Source organism: Pristiophorus japonicus, chromosome 8 (genome assembly GCF_044704955.1).
Source record: "Pristiophorus japonicus isolate sPriJap1 chromosome 8, sPriJap1.hap1, whole genome shotgun sequence".
Classification (NCBI taxonomy): Eukaryota; Metazoa; Chordata; class Chondrichthyes; family Pristiophoridae; genus Pristiophorus; species Pristiophorus japonicus.
The window spans coordinates 118451991-118469187 of NC_091984.1; the positions used below are offsets into that span (position 1 = coordinate 118451991).

At 44.7% G+C, this 17197-nt stretch overlaps 1 protein-coding gene across 3 annotated transcripts in view; it reads left to right on the plus strand.

Annotated features, from left to right (window-relative positions):
* ddr2a (discoidin domain receptor tyrosine kinase 2a) overlaps positions 1-17197 on the plus strand; it is a 235491-nt gene that overhangs the window by 166843 nt on the left and 51451 nt on the right. For all 3 annotated transcript variants that reach the window (XM_070887349.1, XM_070887350.1, XM_070887351.1), the window contains 4 exons: positions 1987-2089; positions 5928-6156; positions 9057-9204; positions 12783-12888. In XM_070887349.1, the coding sequence (XP_070743450.1) occupies positions 1987-2089; positions 5928-6156; positions 9057-9204; positions 12783-12888 (586 nt within the window). The remainder of the gene's footprint in view (positions 1-1986; positions 2090-5927; positions 6157-9056; positions 9205-12782; positions 12889-17197) is intronic.

Here is a 17197-nt window from a genome sequence, read left to right on the forward strand (position 1 = left end):
GGGGAAGCCATTTAGGACTGAGATGAGGAGGAATTTCTTCACCCAGAGAGTGGTGAACCTGTGGAATTCTCTACCACAGAAAGTTGTTGAGGCCAATTCACTAAATATATTCAAAAAGGAGTTAGATGAAGTCCTTACTACTAGGGGAATCAAGGGGTATGGTGAGAAAGCAGGAATGGGGTACTGAAGTTGCATGTTCAGCCATGAACTCATTGAATGGCGGTGCAGGCTAGAAGGGCCGAATGGCCTACTCCTGCACCTATTTTCTATGTTTCTATGTTTCTATGTAAAAACTATGTATATATATTTTATCAAATAAATTTCAGTCAGAAGAATGGCACTGCAACAAGCATATATATATAACTGGGGGAGTTAAAGATTACAATGTGATTGATCCCTTTGATTAAATCGCAGCATGCCAGTAACGGTTATATATTATCTTTGGACATCGGGGGCTAGAAATCTCGGAAAAGTATCGCCAGGCGATAATGATTTTCTGCTCCAGGAAAATTCAGTTTTAGCGCTCCAAGGGGAAAGTGGAGTGCTAAATCAAGCTCTAACCATTTCTCTTGGGGGGGGGGGGGGGGTAAAGTGCGAGAGCGGGGCGGTAGCGACAGAGCGCTGATCAATGTGCAGCATCAGAGGCTGATTCCCTCACTTAGGGAAGGCCCAATGATGGTGCACAACATAATTCTGCTGAGTCCTATGTTGCCAGGCGACCTGCGCGACTGCCATTACAGCTCCAAACACTCTCAGAGAGTGGAGGGCTTAGACATCTCGCAGCAATGAGGGATCTGAAAACTACTGCCTTTAATTAGCGTTCCCCAAGGAGCCGGCCGAGGTGACAACGCCTCTTCTTCCTGCCGTTGTTGAAGTCCGGCAATACAGCAGAGGGCGGGAGGCAATTTCACACCTGGGGCACGTTTTGACGTCACGATCTGCGAGGCGTTAGAAGCCGAGGCGGTAAGAGTTAGCACCAGTGCTAAACTGTCAGAGAAATTCACGGGCGTCGCTGCATTAGCCGTGTCCGGTCTCTAACCCCTTAGGGCTCCGTTACCGCCTCCCAGGTGCTAACAGGAGGTGCAAAACAGCCAAATTTCTCCCTCCATTTGTTTATATGAAGCACAGCTTCTACAGTGGGTCTGTTCAGTGCCAGTAGTGACTGAAAAAAAACCTTCTGTTTACAAGGCATCCTGCTATCACTGTAGAGCAAACTATTCACTGTAGAGCAAAGTAGTCACTTTTAGAGCAAAGTAGTCATTGTAGAAAAGCTGCTGTCACTGTAGAGCACCTGCTCACTGTAGAGCAACCTGCTGTCACTGTAGCACCGTTACCTGGTTGATAGAGGGTGCATAGATTGCTTACATGATTGTTCCAGCACAAATTGAGACCCTACCACTCTTGGGGTACCAGCCCACTATAGCGCTGCACACTCCTGAGCTAGTATTTGTAACATTTACCAGTCTTTTAGGAAATAAATCCATTTCACTTTTTTTTTAATGCTCAAATGTTCTGAATTATATTTCCCAAATAAAACAAGCAGTGACCACAGCCATCTGTCACTCCATGTGAAGGTATTTTAAATGCTGAGTGAAGTTTTGAAAGAAAGCTGCAGGGTATTAATGCATGTCGATATTTTGCCCTGTGCAGTTTAACAACTTTGTAAATGGGATTTACAAGCAACGCATTTATGAATTTGCTAAAGGTAACACACAAAGGGAAGGATTAGTAGTAAACATTCTGCATCGGCATTTTTACAAAGTTTCTGAGCATCACCCCAGTGGGAGAAACATAGGGGCACTTTCACTCTCTATTGAAGTCAGCGGGGAGTAATATTGGGCGGGATGTAAGACCGGCGTTCCACCCGATCCCATGAGTTAGGTTAAAATGAACCCCCTTAAGTGATTGTGGGATCTTCCAGGAGAAAGATAGCTGTGGATAGAAACTCGCAATGTCAAACTCCTGACCTTCTGTCATCTTCTCCAGCTGTATGCCGCTACCCACTTGGGATGTCGAGTGGGCAAATCCACGATGAAGAGATTACAGCTTCCAGCCAGTGGTACGACTCTACCGCGGCCAAACACGGAAGGTGAGTGGATGTTCCGATTGTAGTTGCAAGTTACTGTTGGGTAGCATGGCGTTTACACAATGACCATATGTTAAGGTACCAGCTGTACAGGAACTTTTTTATGTCTCAGGATTTACTCATAATGTAATGGTTTTGTCACAATGTAGGAAAACCTAATTTTAATGACAAATACTGAGAAGGGTGGGATTCTATGAATTCATGAAAGTGGTCTGACTGTTGATATGTCATAGCCAGCACTGTGGTATGAAAAAATATTTCCGCGTGTACAAGTGACCAGATACCATTAGATTTTTATATTCCATTCCTTGCCCTAACGTATTCTGTCCATAACATGTTTTTTTGGCAGCTTTTCATCTCCCAGATGAGCAGAAATTTTCTCCAATTGAATACTGGGAAGACCGAAGCCATTGTTTTCGGTCCCCACCACAAACTGCGATCCCCAGCCACTGACTCCATTCCTCTCCCAACTTCTTTCTGAGGCTGAACCAGACTGTTCGCAATCTTGGTGTCATATTTGACCCTGTAATGAGCTTTCGACCACATATCCGCAGCATAACTAAGACCACCTATTTCCACCTGCGGAACATCGCCCGTCTCCGCCCTTGCCTCAGCTCCTCTGCTGCTGAAGCCCTCATCCATGCCTTTGTTACCTCTAGACTTGACTATTCCAATGCACTCCTGGTTGGCCTCCCACATTCTACCCTACGTAAACTAGAGTTAATCCAAAACTCGGCTGCCCATGTCTTAACTCGCACCAATTCCCGCTCACCCATCACCCCTGTGCTCGCAGACCTACATTGGCTTCCAGTTAACATAGAAACATAGAAAATAGGTGCAGGAGTAGGCCATTTGGCCCTTCGAGCCTGCACCACCATTCAATAAGATCATGGCTGATCATTCACCTCAGTACCCCTTTCCTGCTTTCTCTCCATACCCCTTGATCCCTTTAGCCATAAGGGCCATAGCCAACTCTCCCTTGAATATATCTAAAGAACTGGCATCAACAACTCTCTGCGGAAGAGAATTCCACAGGTTAACAACTCTCTGAGTGAAGAAGTTCCTCCTCATCTCGGTCCTAAATGGCTTACCCCTTATCCTTAGACTGTGACCTCTGGTTCTGGACTCCCCCAACATTGAGAACATTCTTCCTGTGTCTAACCTGTCCAGTCCCGTCAGAATTTTATATGTTTCTATGAGATTCCCTCTCATTCTTCTAAACTCCAGTGAATACAGGCCCAGTCGATCCAGTTTCTCCTCATATGTCAGTCCAGCCATCCCGGGAATCAGTCTGGTGAACCTTCGCTGCACTCCCTCAATAGCAAGAATGTCCTTCCTCAGATTAGGAGACCAAAACTGAACACAATATTCCAGGTGAGGCCTCACCAAGGCCCTGTACAGCTGCAGCAAGACTTCACTGCACCTATACTCAAATCCCCTAGCTATGAAGGCCAACATGCCATTTGCCTTCTTCACCGCCTGCTGCACCTGCATGCCAACCTTCACTGACTGATGTACCGTGACACCCAGGTCTCGGTGCACCTCCCCTTTTCCTAATCTGCCACCATTCAGAAAATATGCTGCCTTTGTGTTTTTGCCACCAAAGTGGATAACCTCACATTTATCCACATTATACTGCATCTGCCATGTAGGTTGCCCACTCACCTAACCTGTCCAATTCACCCTGCAGCCTCTTAGCATCCTCCTCACAGCTCACACCGCCACCCAGCTTAGTGTCATCCGCAAACTTTGAGATATTACTCTCAATTCCTTCATCTAAATCATTGATGTATATTGTAAATAGCTGGGTTCCCAGCACTGAGCTCTGTGGCACCCCACTAGTCACTGCCTGTCATTCTGAAAAGGACCCATTTATCCCGACTCTCTGCTTCCTGTCTGCCAACCAGTTCTCTATCCACGTCAGTACATTACCCCCAATACCACGTGCTTTAATTTTGCACACTAATCTCGTGTGTGGGACCTTGTCAAAGGCCTTTTGAAAGTCCAAATACACCACATCCCTTGTTCTCCCTTGTCCACAATCTGCTACTACAAGCCCTTAACCAACGCCTCGATTTCAAAATTCTCATCCTTATTTTCAAATTCCTCCATGGCCTCGCCTGTCCCTATCTCTATAACCTCCTCCAGTCCTACAACCCACCGACACATCTGCACTCCTCCAATTCTGGCCTCTAGCACATCCCCGATTTGAATCACATCACCATTGGTGGCCGTGCCTTCAGTTGCTTAGGCCCTAAGCTCTGGAATGCCTTTCCTAAACTTTTCCACCTCTCTACCTCTCTTTCCTCCTTTAAGACACTCTTTAACAGTTACCTCATCTGCCCTAATGTGGCTCAGTATCATGTTTTGTTTGATAATGCGCCTGTGAAGTACCTTGGGACGTTTTACTACATTAAATACGCTATATAAATGCAAGTTGTTGTTGCATGATTCTATGAATTTGCATTTATATAGTGCCTTTCATGTCCTTATAATCTGCCAAAGCACTTCATAGCCAATGAATTCCCGTTGAAGTGCAATCACTGTTGTTTTGAACAAGGTTATCCTGGAGGATAAACTCCCTCTGGAAAATAGAGGGGAAGATGGGCTTAGTGATTGGAGCGTGTTGTAGGTAGTGAAAATGGCTGAAGATGATGTGGCAGTTGCAAAGACTAGTAGGGTGGAAGGGAACAAGAGAGACTCTATATTGTGAGGGGGAGGGGTTGTGAACCGAGTCATGGATAATGGATTGGATACAGTCAAGGGTCTTGTCCACCAGTTTTGAGGGGAAACCTTGGCTGAGGAAAAAGGACTTTTCAGAAGCTCTGGTGTGATAAGTTGTGTCATTCGAGTAAATGTGACTGAGACGAAGAAACTGGGAGAAACAAATGGAAGTGGGGTAAGAAGGAGCACAATTCAAGTCCTTTTGGGAGTTGGTGGGCTTGTAGTAGCAGATTGTAGAGAGAGACAGTCAGAAGTCCAGGAAGGAAGGGATAGGGCACCTAAAGGTAAGAGATGGTGTAAATTGGAAACATAGCTCATGGAATTCTGAAGATCGGCATAAGAACAGGACACCAAGCCAACACAGTCATCAGTGTAATGGCGGAAGAGATCAAGGAGGAGGCCTGAGTAGGATTTGAATTAGTTCCACATTAATTCCATACCTTCACCCAGATGGTCTCTGGCACCTCCTGGCAGCATGTTAAAGGAGGCAATGACACCAACCAACCTGTGTCACCAACAGCGGCAAATGTCAAAGCGTTTGGATGAAGAAAAGAAGATTTTTTTAAATGGGGCGAAAGTGTGCAAATACTTAGACAAAAAAGGAATTTGAATTAAAAACATAATAAATAGAATGGTTAGGGTGATATCGCTGCTCTGAAAAACATCATTAACTCCAAGTTAGGAGATGGGGAAAAAAATTAAGTGTAACTTTCACAATAATTGCATTTTTTAAACACCAGTCAGAAAGTTGGTTGTGTAAATTTGCAATTAACTTTCATAATTAGAACCTTACAGCACAGAAGGAGACCATTTGGTCTATTGAGCCTGTGCCGGCTATTTGAAAGGGCTATCCAATTAGTCCCACTGCCCCTGCTCTTCCCCCATAGCCCTGCAGATTAAAACTGCTGCCTGGCCCCTGACTCCATGTGCCCTGACAGGTGGAATGGGTGGGAAAAACAATGCACTTATTTCACACCCCCACACCCCCTCCCAACAAATTGCTTTTTGTTTATACCGTTCATGCCATTAGCAACTCTTTAAAGTCATTCATTTGGAACACTATCTTATTCCGCGACCCGTAAACCTGGCAGTGACAAACTCTCTTGCCATCCCACAGACTGGAGTTTGAAGATGGGGATGGAGCCTGGTGTCCAGATGGTCCAGTAGATCCTGATGACATGGAGTTCCTTCAGGTTGACCTGCAAACTCTGCACTTTATTACACTTGTGGGGACACAGGGTCGCCACGCTGGAGGCCATGGCAATGAATTTGCTCAGATGTATCGGCTTGACTACAGTCGGGATGGAAACCGGTGGAATTCGTGGAAAAATCGACATGGAAAACAGGTAAATTCCACAATAAAGGCACGCAAAATATTTTTCCATGTAATGTAAAATTTGATTTGTCCGCACAAGGGAGCATGTGAACATTGTTCAGTGATACCCGACAACATTTACTTGGTGTGGCTGGAGCACAAATGGTGAGTAAGAGTTGTGGTTAAACGTAACTGGTTAATACTTACTATTTATCTTCCAACTAAGCTAAATTGAAATAAATTAAACTGAATAAATTTAATCACAACTGGGTTTAATTTTGACTTTGGCCAAATCGGGAGAGATGTGTAATGGGTGGCTGAATCGCTATCGCCTGTTTTACACAACCGCCAGAAGTCAAAATGACCCACCAATGTTTCTGAGCTAATTCCCGTTGAAGCTCCGATCACACATCCTGCGAACAAGTAAACCACCATTTGTATCTTTTATTAGGCTATCTTCTTCCTCCCTGCTTCTGGGCTATGCACATCTTGTGGGCTGAGATCTGGGGCAGGCAGCCTGCTTCCATACTTTGGCCAATGCTACTCTTTGGCAGGCAGCAGGAAGAACTGCTGATTCTCTGACCTGTACTACTTACAGCACAGCTGGGAGCAAGGGATTGGTGAACTTAGCCTATTTGGTAAACATTATTAGTCTGTTACTTAAAACAAATACTGTTAGTATGCAATATATAACAAATATTATCAGTATGCAATGTACAGTAAGCACTGTCCATATGGAATATATAACAAAAGATGTCACGATGGAATATATAGCATACATGGTCAATATGTGAAATCGGTATGGGTGGAGCTGCGGAATTCCAAAGGGCAGAAAACGTTAGTGGGAGTTGTGAACAGACCACCAAACAGTAGTAGTGAGGTTGGGGACAGCATCAAACAAGAAATAAGGGATGTGTGCAATAAAGGTACAGCAGTTATCATGGGCGACTTTAATCTACATATTGATTGGGCTAACCAAACTGGTAGCAATGCAGTGGAGTAGGATTTCCTAGAGTGTATTAGGGATGGTTTTCTAGACCAATATGTCGAGGAAACAACTAAAGAGCTGCCCATCCTAGACTGGGTGATGTGTAATGAGAAGGGACTAATTAGCAATCTTGTTGTGCGAGGCCCCTTGGGGAAGAGTGACCATAATATGGTAGAATTCTTTATTAAGATGGAGAGCGACACAGTTAATTTGGAAACTTAAGGAAAGGTAACTTCGATGGTATGAGGCGTCAATTGGCTAGAATAGACTGGCAAAGGATACTTAAAGGGTTGACGGTGGATAAGCAATGGCAAACATTTAAAGATCACATGGATGAACTTCAGTAATTGTACATCCCTGTTTGGAGTAAAAATAAAACGGGGAAGGTGGCTCAACCATGGCTAACAATGGAAATTAAGGATAGTGTTAAAGCCAAGGAAGAGGCATATAAGTTGGCTAGAAAAAGCAACAAACCTGAGGACTGGGAAAAATTTAGAATTCAACAGAGGAGGACTAAGGGTTTAATAAGGAGGGGGAAAATAGAGCATGAGAGTAAGCTTGCAGGGAACATAAAAACTGACTGCAAAAGCTTCTATAGATATGTGATGAGAAAAAGATTAGTGAAGACAAACGTAAGTCCCTTGCAGTCGGATTCAGATGAATTTATAATGGGGAACAAAGAAATGGCAGACCAATTGAACAAATACTTCGGTTCTGTCTTCACGAAGGAAGACACAAATAACCTTTCGAATGTACTAGGGGACCGAGGGTCTAGTAAGAAGGAGGAACTGAGAGATATCCTTATTAGGCGGGAAATTTTGTTAGGGAAATTGATGGGATTGAAGGCCAATAAATCCACTGGGCGTGATAGTCTGCATCCCAGAGTACTTAAGGAAGTGGCCCTAGAAATAGTGGATGTGTTGGTGATCATTTTCCAACAGTCTATCGACTCTGGATCAGTTCCTATGGACTGGAGGGTAGCTAATGTAACACCACTTTTTAAAAAAGGAGGGAGAGAGAAAACGGGTAATTATAGACCGGTTAGCCTGATATCAGTAGTGGGGAAAATGTTGGAATCAATCATTAAGGATGAAATGGCAACGCATTTGGAAAGCAGACAGGATCGGTCTATGTCAGCTTGGATTTATGAAAGGGAAATCATGCTTGACAAATCTTCTGGAATTTTTTGAGGATGTAACTAGCAGAGTGGATAAGGGAGAACCAGTGGATGTGGTGTATTTGGACTTTCAAAAGGCTTTTGACAAGGTCCCACACAAGAGATTGGTATGCAAAATCAAAGCGCATGGTATTGGGGGTAATGTACTGACCTGGATAGAGAACTGGTTGCAGACAGGCAGCAGAGAGTCGGGATAAATGGGTCCTTTTCAGAATGGCAGGCAGTGACTAGTGGAGTGCCGCAGGGCTCAGTGCTGGAACCCCAGCTATTTACAATATACATTAACGATTTAGATGAAGGAATTGAGTGTAATATCTCCAAGTTTGCGGATGACACTAAACTAGGTGGCGGTGTGAGCTGTGAGGAGGACGCTAAGAGGCTGCAGGGTGACTTGGACAGGTTAGGTGAGTGGGCAAATGCATGGCAGATGCAGTATAATGTGGATAAATGTGAGGTTATCCATTTTGGCGGCAAAAACACGAAGGCAGAATATTATCACCACCTCTACGTTCCCAGACTCTCCGGGTCACTGCCTGCTTTGGGGCTCTCAGACACCATACCACTCCCCCCATTAAAATCGGGGCCAAAGACTCTGCAGTAGGATATGAACCCATGACCTTCTGACTCCAAGGCGAGAGTGCTGCCACTGAGCCACGGCAATGCCAATCTTTACTGAACACTTTGAAGTGAGTCACTGAAGACCCAAATACGTGAAAGTAGGCTTTGTCTCGTTTTAACTGTACTTTTGTGTTTTCTTCTTCTTCAGGTAATTGAAGGCAATGTAAACCCATATGATCCTGTACTGAGAGATCTGGAGCCACCAATGATAGCCAGATTCGTCAGGTTCATACCAATGACTGATCACTCCATGAGTGTGTGCATGAGAGTGGAACTCTATGGATGTGAATGGTTAGGTAAGTGCATGAATAGTTTCAGAAAATAAGACAATAGGTTAAAGGCAGACCCAGGTCAAGCGATAGGGGACCTATGCTTTTGTATTTCCACTACCTCAAGAGCTGCTATTAGTAGATTACCTCCACTCCACCCAATGTACAAACAACTATGCCAACAAACTCAAGACATCTGCACTTGAAATGTGTGTATATATATTATATGTGTGTCTATGGTGTGTGTATGTATATGTATATAAAACATCTCAAACACAGCAACATCACCTTGTCAAGTGGACTAAAGCGGGCGAGAGCATTATAAAAATAGATTCTCCCAAGCTGACTTATTTTGGGACTGGCACTAAATGGGTTTAACCTCGTGGTTGGTTGGTCTTTAAATCCAAAGCTATCCTGCCAATAATTGCTTACATTTATATAACTTCACACAAACAGATGGTGCCTCGGAGCACTTTAGAGAGCATAGGGAACAAATGGACATGGATCACAAGAGGAAAGGGAAGCAGCAAGGTTATGGGGCGGTGGGGGGAAGAAAGCATATTTGAAGAGAGGGGTTTCTAGAGAGTTTCTGAAAGCTGGGAGAGAGGTGTTAAAGGGGAGGGATTTCACGGGGGAAGGGCATTTTCTAGTTGAAATAAAGATTATGCCCCAACTGTCCACTCTTTCTATAAAATCCCCGCTGATGAAAATTTAAATTGCAGCCTCTTTGTGAAAAAAAGCTTGGCAATGCATTTTAAAAATGTAGTTATAAATACAATGCATTTTGATGTAAATCACGTTGAAATGTGTTATTATGCTGCCAGTATTTGTGACACAGCTCTTCTGGTTTGTTATCCTCCCAAAAAAAGAAAGTGGGCAAATAATTTTTCATGAAGACGATGCCCCTTTTATAAAGGTGCAGTCTGATACACAACTAGAACCCTTCTTGTTCTTCTTCTGATCCTTGTTGTCAATGCGGCCTCTGTAGAACAGGTTGTGCTTATAGCACTGGGTTGTGTTACACTGCTGGAAAATCTGCATCATTATGGGCTGCGAAGGCAGCGCAAATTCAGTCTTGCCAAACTGCAAAAATTAGACTCGGACTGACTATATTCAATGAGTTAACTATCATTATTCTCGGGGGTTGAAATGAAAGCTGGGTTTTCTTCAGGGTACAAACCTCAAAATATCTGTAGTGCTGCAAATTGACTGCAGCATGAGTCATTATCACGAGAGAGGAGTTGGTCTGCTTTTTTGAAACTAACGTCGGGACTCAGAGCATGCCAATGTTAACAGTGCACGTAAAGAAAGGAAGCAGTTGTATTTATATGGCACTTTATTACATCCTCAGTACATCCCAGGGTGTTCACGTCCAGCGGATTACTTCTGAACTTACTTCTGAATTATTTAAGATGATACCAGAACTGAGAGGATATACTTATCAGGAAAGGCACAACAGGCTGGGGCACTTTTCTCTAGAAAACAGAAGGCTGAGAGGTGACTTGATAGAGCTTTTTAAATTATGAAGGGGTTCGTTAGAGTAGATGTAGAGTAGGTGGTTCTGCTTGTGGGGGTGTCCAAACTAGACATCATAAAAATAAGGAAGTCACTAATAAATCCAATAAGGAATTCAGGAGGAATGTCTTTACACTGAGAGTGGTTAGGATGTGAAACTTGTTACCGCACGAAGTGGTGAAGGCGAATAGCATAGATGCCTTTAAGGGAAAGCTAGTTAAGTATATGAGGGAGAAGGGAACAAAAGGATATGCTGATAGGGTAGATGAAGTAGGGTGGGAGGATTCTGGTGTCGAGCAGTCGGGCCAAATGGCCAGTTTCTGTGCTGATAAATTCTATGAACTGTACTCACTGTTGTTATTGTAAAAATGGCAACCAATTTGCAAAAGGTGAGCTTCCACATACAGTGAGATGAGGGAGGGGGTGATAGCCTGAACATGTTGGGAGGTAAAATTCCTCCTGTTGACCTGCGAAGTGGAATATTGCGATACACCATTATAGAATCACACGGCCTGAACTTGCTGGCCTTACCGACCACTGCCGCCGGCTGCTGGCAAATTTTTTCGGCGGTCTCCCCTCGGTGCCAGTTTCCATTAGGCCTCCCGCTGGCGGGAGGAGAGGACCGCTGGGAACCGCCCGCTGGCGCGCAAGGCACGTAAGTGTCCTCCCGCCCACGGAGCTGACAGAATCCTCTGGGCGGGAGTCGACGGTAGCAGGGGGAAGGACCGCTGCATGGAGGCAGGTCTAACCCTGACGGTAAGTATGAAAACCTAAAAAAAAAGGTTAGTGAACTTCTTTTCTTCATTTTATTTTCAGCGATTTATGTGGATGGGGTCCCCTGAAGGTGTTCCAGTGGGAGGGCTTTTTTTGTGTACATTTTTATTTTTATGTGCTCCCCCCTCCCTGGGCTTGACTCAATCCTCGACGCCACTTTGGCAAGGATTGCATTTGCCACTGAGATAGGGTGTTCCCGCCCGCTGCCCCCAGATTCACGGCGTAAGTCCCTTTTTTGCCACCGGGCGGTCTTTCAAGGACTTTTTTACGAAACTCCTGCCCAAAGTACCGTCAGGTATCTCAGCGTTCCTTTGGGCGCCACTTGGGCGGAACTTAGCTTCCACCAAGTTCGGGCCCAAAGAATGGTTATAGCACAGAAGGAGGCCATTCGGCTTGCCAACCCCGTGCCGGCTCTCTGCAAGAGCACTTCAGCTAGTCCCACTCCTCCGCCCTTTCCTCGTAGCCCTGCAAATATTTTTCGATCAGGTACTTATCCAATTCCCTTTTGAAAGGTGTGATCGAATCTGCCTCCAGCACCATTCCTGATCTTAACCACTTGCTGCATTATTGTCGATATAATTATTGACTGGAGAAGATCCATTGCTGGCGCTGAACACGCTGAGAGAAAATTGAACAGGGGGATTTTAACTCTTGAGCGGGCTGACGGCTGAATGCCTGGGCAGACCCACCAGGGAGTGTCGCATGATGCCCAGTCAGCTTTAATGGCTGGGCCTCATTTCAATGTAAGCCCACCCCGAACGGGGCAGCTTCCCGAGATTGGGTCAGTGCAATATTGGGTGGCCTAGCTGGCAGCAAGGCAAGTAATCAGGTGGGGCAGGGAGGGTCGGGAGGGTTTTAGGAACACGGCATTGGGGGAGCTCGGGCATCAGCGACCCAAACTATTTGTTGTAGGGTCTGGAGGGGCCTGCCACACCTCACTCCTCAAAATGTTTTTAGTTTTTTACTCACCTTGGAGAACCTGCGCTTCTGGCCAGACTGCTTCTCCACAGCGGAGTTTTCACAGCAGACGACCCGCTCAGTTGGCCATAAAACTGGCTTTGGGGTCCTAGCGGTTTGATAGACCCCAATTCCCGAGTCTCCCGCCTGTCAGGCAGTACCTCAGCTGCCTGGCTTTAAGACAGCGTCGGGGCCGAAATAGATTGGTAAGTTGGCCCACTTTGATTTTAACTCCCGTACCGTTCGGTTTCCATCGGGTGGAGGGAGTGAAAATGTCCACCAAAATGTGCAAAATGGTTAAATCTAAGTGAGCTGCAGAGGGTGTATCCTTGATGTGACCTGTTTATGTCCTTGTGCAGATGGTCTAGTGTCTTACAATAGCCCAGTGGGCCACCAGATTTTCTCAGCCAAGAACCCCACGGTTTATTTGAATGATTCTGTCTACGATGGTGCAACCAGTTCAAGGTAAATGTCCTACACTCTTTAACAAGTTTCCATTAGCTCTTTTTCCCCATACTTTTTTTTACACTATTTTCAGTAGTTACAATTAGCGTTGGTCTCAATGAACTTGTTTGCCTGCAAAAAAAATTGAGATTGCAACAGCTTTAGTTCTTATTCACATCTTTAACTTTTCTGTCCTATTTATAGTACAGAACTGCTTCTACTTGACTGTCAGTGCTGTAGAATCCAACCATTTACACCGTGAGGTGGATTCCACAGCACCATTGACAAATTGTCCTTTTAATTTTTGCCTGCCTGACAGTGAAAGCAGTCAGGATATTGCAGCGATTGGAAAGAATCAGAAGATATCAACCAGATTAATTAAAGGGATGGTGGGAATCAGAATACGAGGAGCGATTATGTAAATTAGACATGTACTCACTGGAAAACAGAGTGTTGAGAGGTGAAATAAGAACAGAAAATACTGAAAATACTCAGCAGGTCAGGCAGCATCTGTGGAGTGAGAAATAGAGTTAACGTTTCAGGTCAATGACCTTTCGTCAGAACTGAGAGGTGATATGATTGCTGTTTTTAGGATTCCAAAGGGACTGGATAACGTAGACCATGACAAGCTGTTCACCTTGTCTAGAACAGTAGAACCAGAGGACATGGCCTGCACTCGAAAGGGTGTAAATTTAAAATGAACCTGCGGAGACAATATTTCAGTCAGCGAGTGGTTAATCTCTGGAACAGGCTCCCTAGGGCGACGGTGGCAGTAGTTAATATTGGTTCATTCAAATGTGAATTAGATAGATTTCTTTCAGAAAATAGCATTTTGGGATACAGTATGTGAGTAATTGGAGACATGACATGTGGTAAGTGTAGCATTCTTGGGAGGAACAGGTGACTTTGGACCTATGGTTCCCAAAGCTTCCTCCGCTAAGGTTTTCCTCACCCATTCTCTGGATCTGTTGTAGATTAATTGATAGCGATTGATTGCTATGATTAGTCAACAACTCTATTATCGTTGTATCACACGACAACCAGGCTGGTAGATGTTGAACTAGATGGGCCCCAGTCTTTATTCGTCTAGCAATTCCTAGGTTACTATGTCAGTAGTGTGAACACTGATTTCTGATCTGTACAAGAAACTGCCCATTCAATCTTTTCTTGCTGAGCAAACATTAAATACATTTAAACAATTAAAGTCAGCCTGTTACTAAATTTCCCATGCAGCACTGTTTCCAAAGTTATCTTCTTCCAGTACTGTGCAATTACATTTCCTGATGATTCAGCTAAGTTTTACTATTAGAGAAGTTAGAACAGGAGAGACTGATCTCAGTGAAAGGGAGAGAGCCAGAATGGTCTACTCCTGCTCCTATTCCTTACGTTCTTATGTTCTAACTCTCTCCCCTTGAGCGCAGGGTGTGTCTCCCATACCTTGATGTACTATGGTTTGTTCTGCTGTAAATGGTTCATTATGACACCAAAGCACACCGCTTATCATGTGTATTGAGCTGGCTGATCAGATTGTAGACATTTTTTAGCCTTTTATACATATTAACTTTTCTAGACATAAACATCACATCAGTATGTGTGTCACCAACCAGTTGAGAGAATTTATGGTAAATTGTTCATTCACGGGTAAACCAGATTGCAGAAGTGGAGCCTGTAATTAATATAATATAGTCACTAATCAATCCAATAAAGAATTCAGGAGAAATGTCTTTACCCAGAGAGTGGTTAAAATGTGGAACTCTTAACAAAAACTTGTATTTATATAGTGCCTTTAACATAGTGAGACGTCCTAAGGCGCATAGCAGGAGTATTATGAGATTTGAAAAATTGAACACCGAGCCGTATAAGTAGAATTTAGCGCAGGTGACCAAAAGCTTGGTCAAAGAGATAGGTTTCAAGGAGCGTCTTGAAGGAGGAAAGAGAGGTAGAGAGGCAGAGAGGTTTAGGCAGGGAGTTCCAGAGCTTGGGGGCTGGGCAACAGAAGGCATGGCCACCAATGGTTGAGCGATTACAATCAGGGATGCTCAAGAGGGCAGAATTAGAAGAGCGCAGACATCTCTGGGGCGTCTGGAGCTGGAGGAGATTAGGGGGCGAGGCCATGGAGGGCTGCAAGGAGTAGTTTTGAGATGAATAGCATTGATGCATTTAAGAGGAGGCTAGATAGGTACATGGGTCAGAAAGGAATAGAAGGATATGCTGACAGGGTGAGATAACATTGGGTGAGAGGAGGCTCGTATGGAGCATAAGCAGCAGCATTGACCAGTTGGGCCGAATGGCCTGTTTCTGTGCTGTAAATTCGATGGAATTAGACCAACTGTATGCTTTCAAGTTGCTGCTTGATTAGTTTGGGAGTCAGGAGAGCAGCATTCATATATTGATGCCCCCCACACTCCGGACTCTTTTACAACAGCAGTAAAATTGTTGACTCCCGTGGGATGGGGCAAGCATTGAGGCGACACAACCTTTGCTAAATAACTTGTTCATTACATCATTTTACTTTTCATTCCCTGCGTTTTTTCTGCTGTTGTAGATGTCCATGTTGTTCTCTGGCATTTGTTAGAAGTCAACACTGAAAATGAGCAGGCATTAGGTACAGAATATTCCTCGGATAATAGAAAAAGGGACAACTTTATACGGTTTACTTAGAGCTTGAATGGTTTTGTCAGACATTTCTAAATCATTTTATCTCGTGCCTTTTAATAGAAACACCTTGAAAGGAAAGAAAGACTTGCATTTATATAGTGTCTTTCATGACCACCGGCCACCTCAAAGTGCTTTGCAGGCAATGAAGTACTTTTGGAGTGTGGTCACTGTTGTAATGTAGGAAACGTTGCAGCCAACTTGCGCACAAGCAAGCTCCCACAAACAGCAATGTGATAATGACCAGATAATCTGTTTTTTTTGTTATGATGATTGAGAGATACATATTGGCCAGGATTCCGGGGATAACTCCCCTGCTCTTCTTTGAAATCGTGCCATGGGAGCTTTTACATCCACCCAAGAGAGCAGACTGGGCCTCGGTTTAACATCTCATCCAAAAGACGGCACCTCCAACAGTGCAGCACTCCTTCAGCACTGCACTGGAGTGTCAGCCTACATTTATGTGCTCAAGTCCCTGGAGTGGGACTTGAACCTACAACCTTCTGACTCAGAGGCGAGGGTGCCCACTGAGCCACAGCTGACACTTGGCAGTGAGATGGATGGCCCCTTTGTCTAATCATCCCTTTTAAATAAGAAATATATATTTTTTAAATGTGCCTTTCACAGCCTCAGGTCATTCCTAACTGTCTTACAGCCAGGGCAGCGGGAGAGCTCCTCTGCACTTCTTCAAAATCATACCATGGGATCCTTTACATCCACCTGAGGATTTAATGTCTCATCTGAAGGACGGCACTCCCTCAGAACTGCACTGGAGTGACAGCCTGGATTATGTGCTCAAGTCTCTGGAGTGGGACTTGAACGTACAGCCTCCTGACTCAGAGGCGAGAGCGTTACCCACTGAGCCAAGGCCGACACTTTGGGGCTGAAATTGCCCTGCGCCCCGATTAGGGGCAATATCCCTCCGGGACCAGGACTTTTATCACCCGGCCCGGAAGTCCCGTTCCCGGCGTGGAATTGCCCTTTGTGCCCCTGAAACAAGGCGGAGCGCTAACTCAGGCACGCCACCTCGTTGGAGGGGGGCTCCCGGGTGGCAGCACGGCACTGGGTCCAGGGCCATGCTGAAGAAGCCAGCGCTATGCAGAAGCTCCGCGTAGCACTAATGCGCTACAACGCCCCTCCCCTTCAGTTAAAGGGGAGGGCCGCTGCGCACTCTGCAACCCCTTTGGTGGCTGCCACTGGACCACCAGGAACGTAATCGATGGGAGGAAAGAAAAGGGGAGAAAAATGAAGCACATGAACATTAAATACAGCTCGATGTATAGGGGCTGAACAAGTACCTCTCTTAAATAGGTTTTCTTGTTAGCTGGTTTTACATTTCTAGAATTATCTGCTAGCGATTCCAAACAATGGAATATTCCAGCCTGGAAGTGGTGCTGACCACATCACATGACTTCAAACCACTTAGGAATTTTGAGCCTATTTCGAAACAATATTTTTTTGTCCTACCCCTACACCAGCATGTGGTGCTGATCGAATAACAAACTTTTTTGAACAATGGAATCTCACAAAAAAATGAAACAATGAGAAGCTTGAAAATCACTCAGTAAATTATTTTGTTGTGCCTCAAAGCTTGTTGTCATTTATTCTGTTATAAATTATTCAGTTAGTTATTTTCTCTCATTAGAATTGTTATGATAACCCAGTTCCTCCCTAT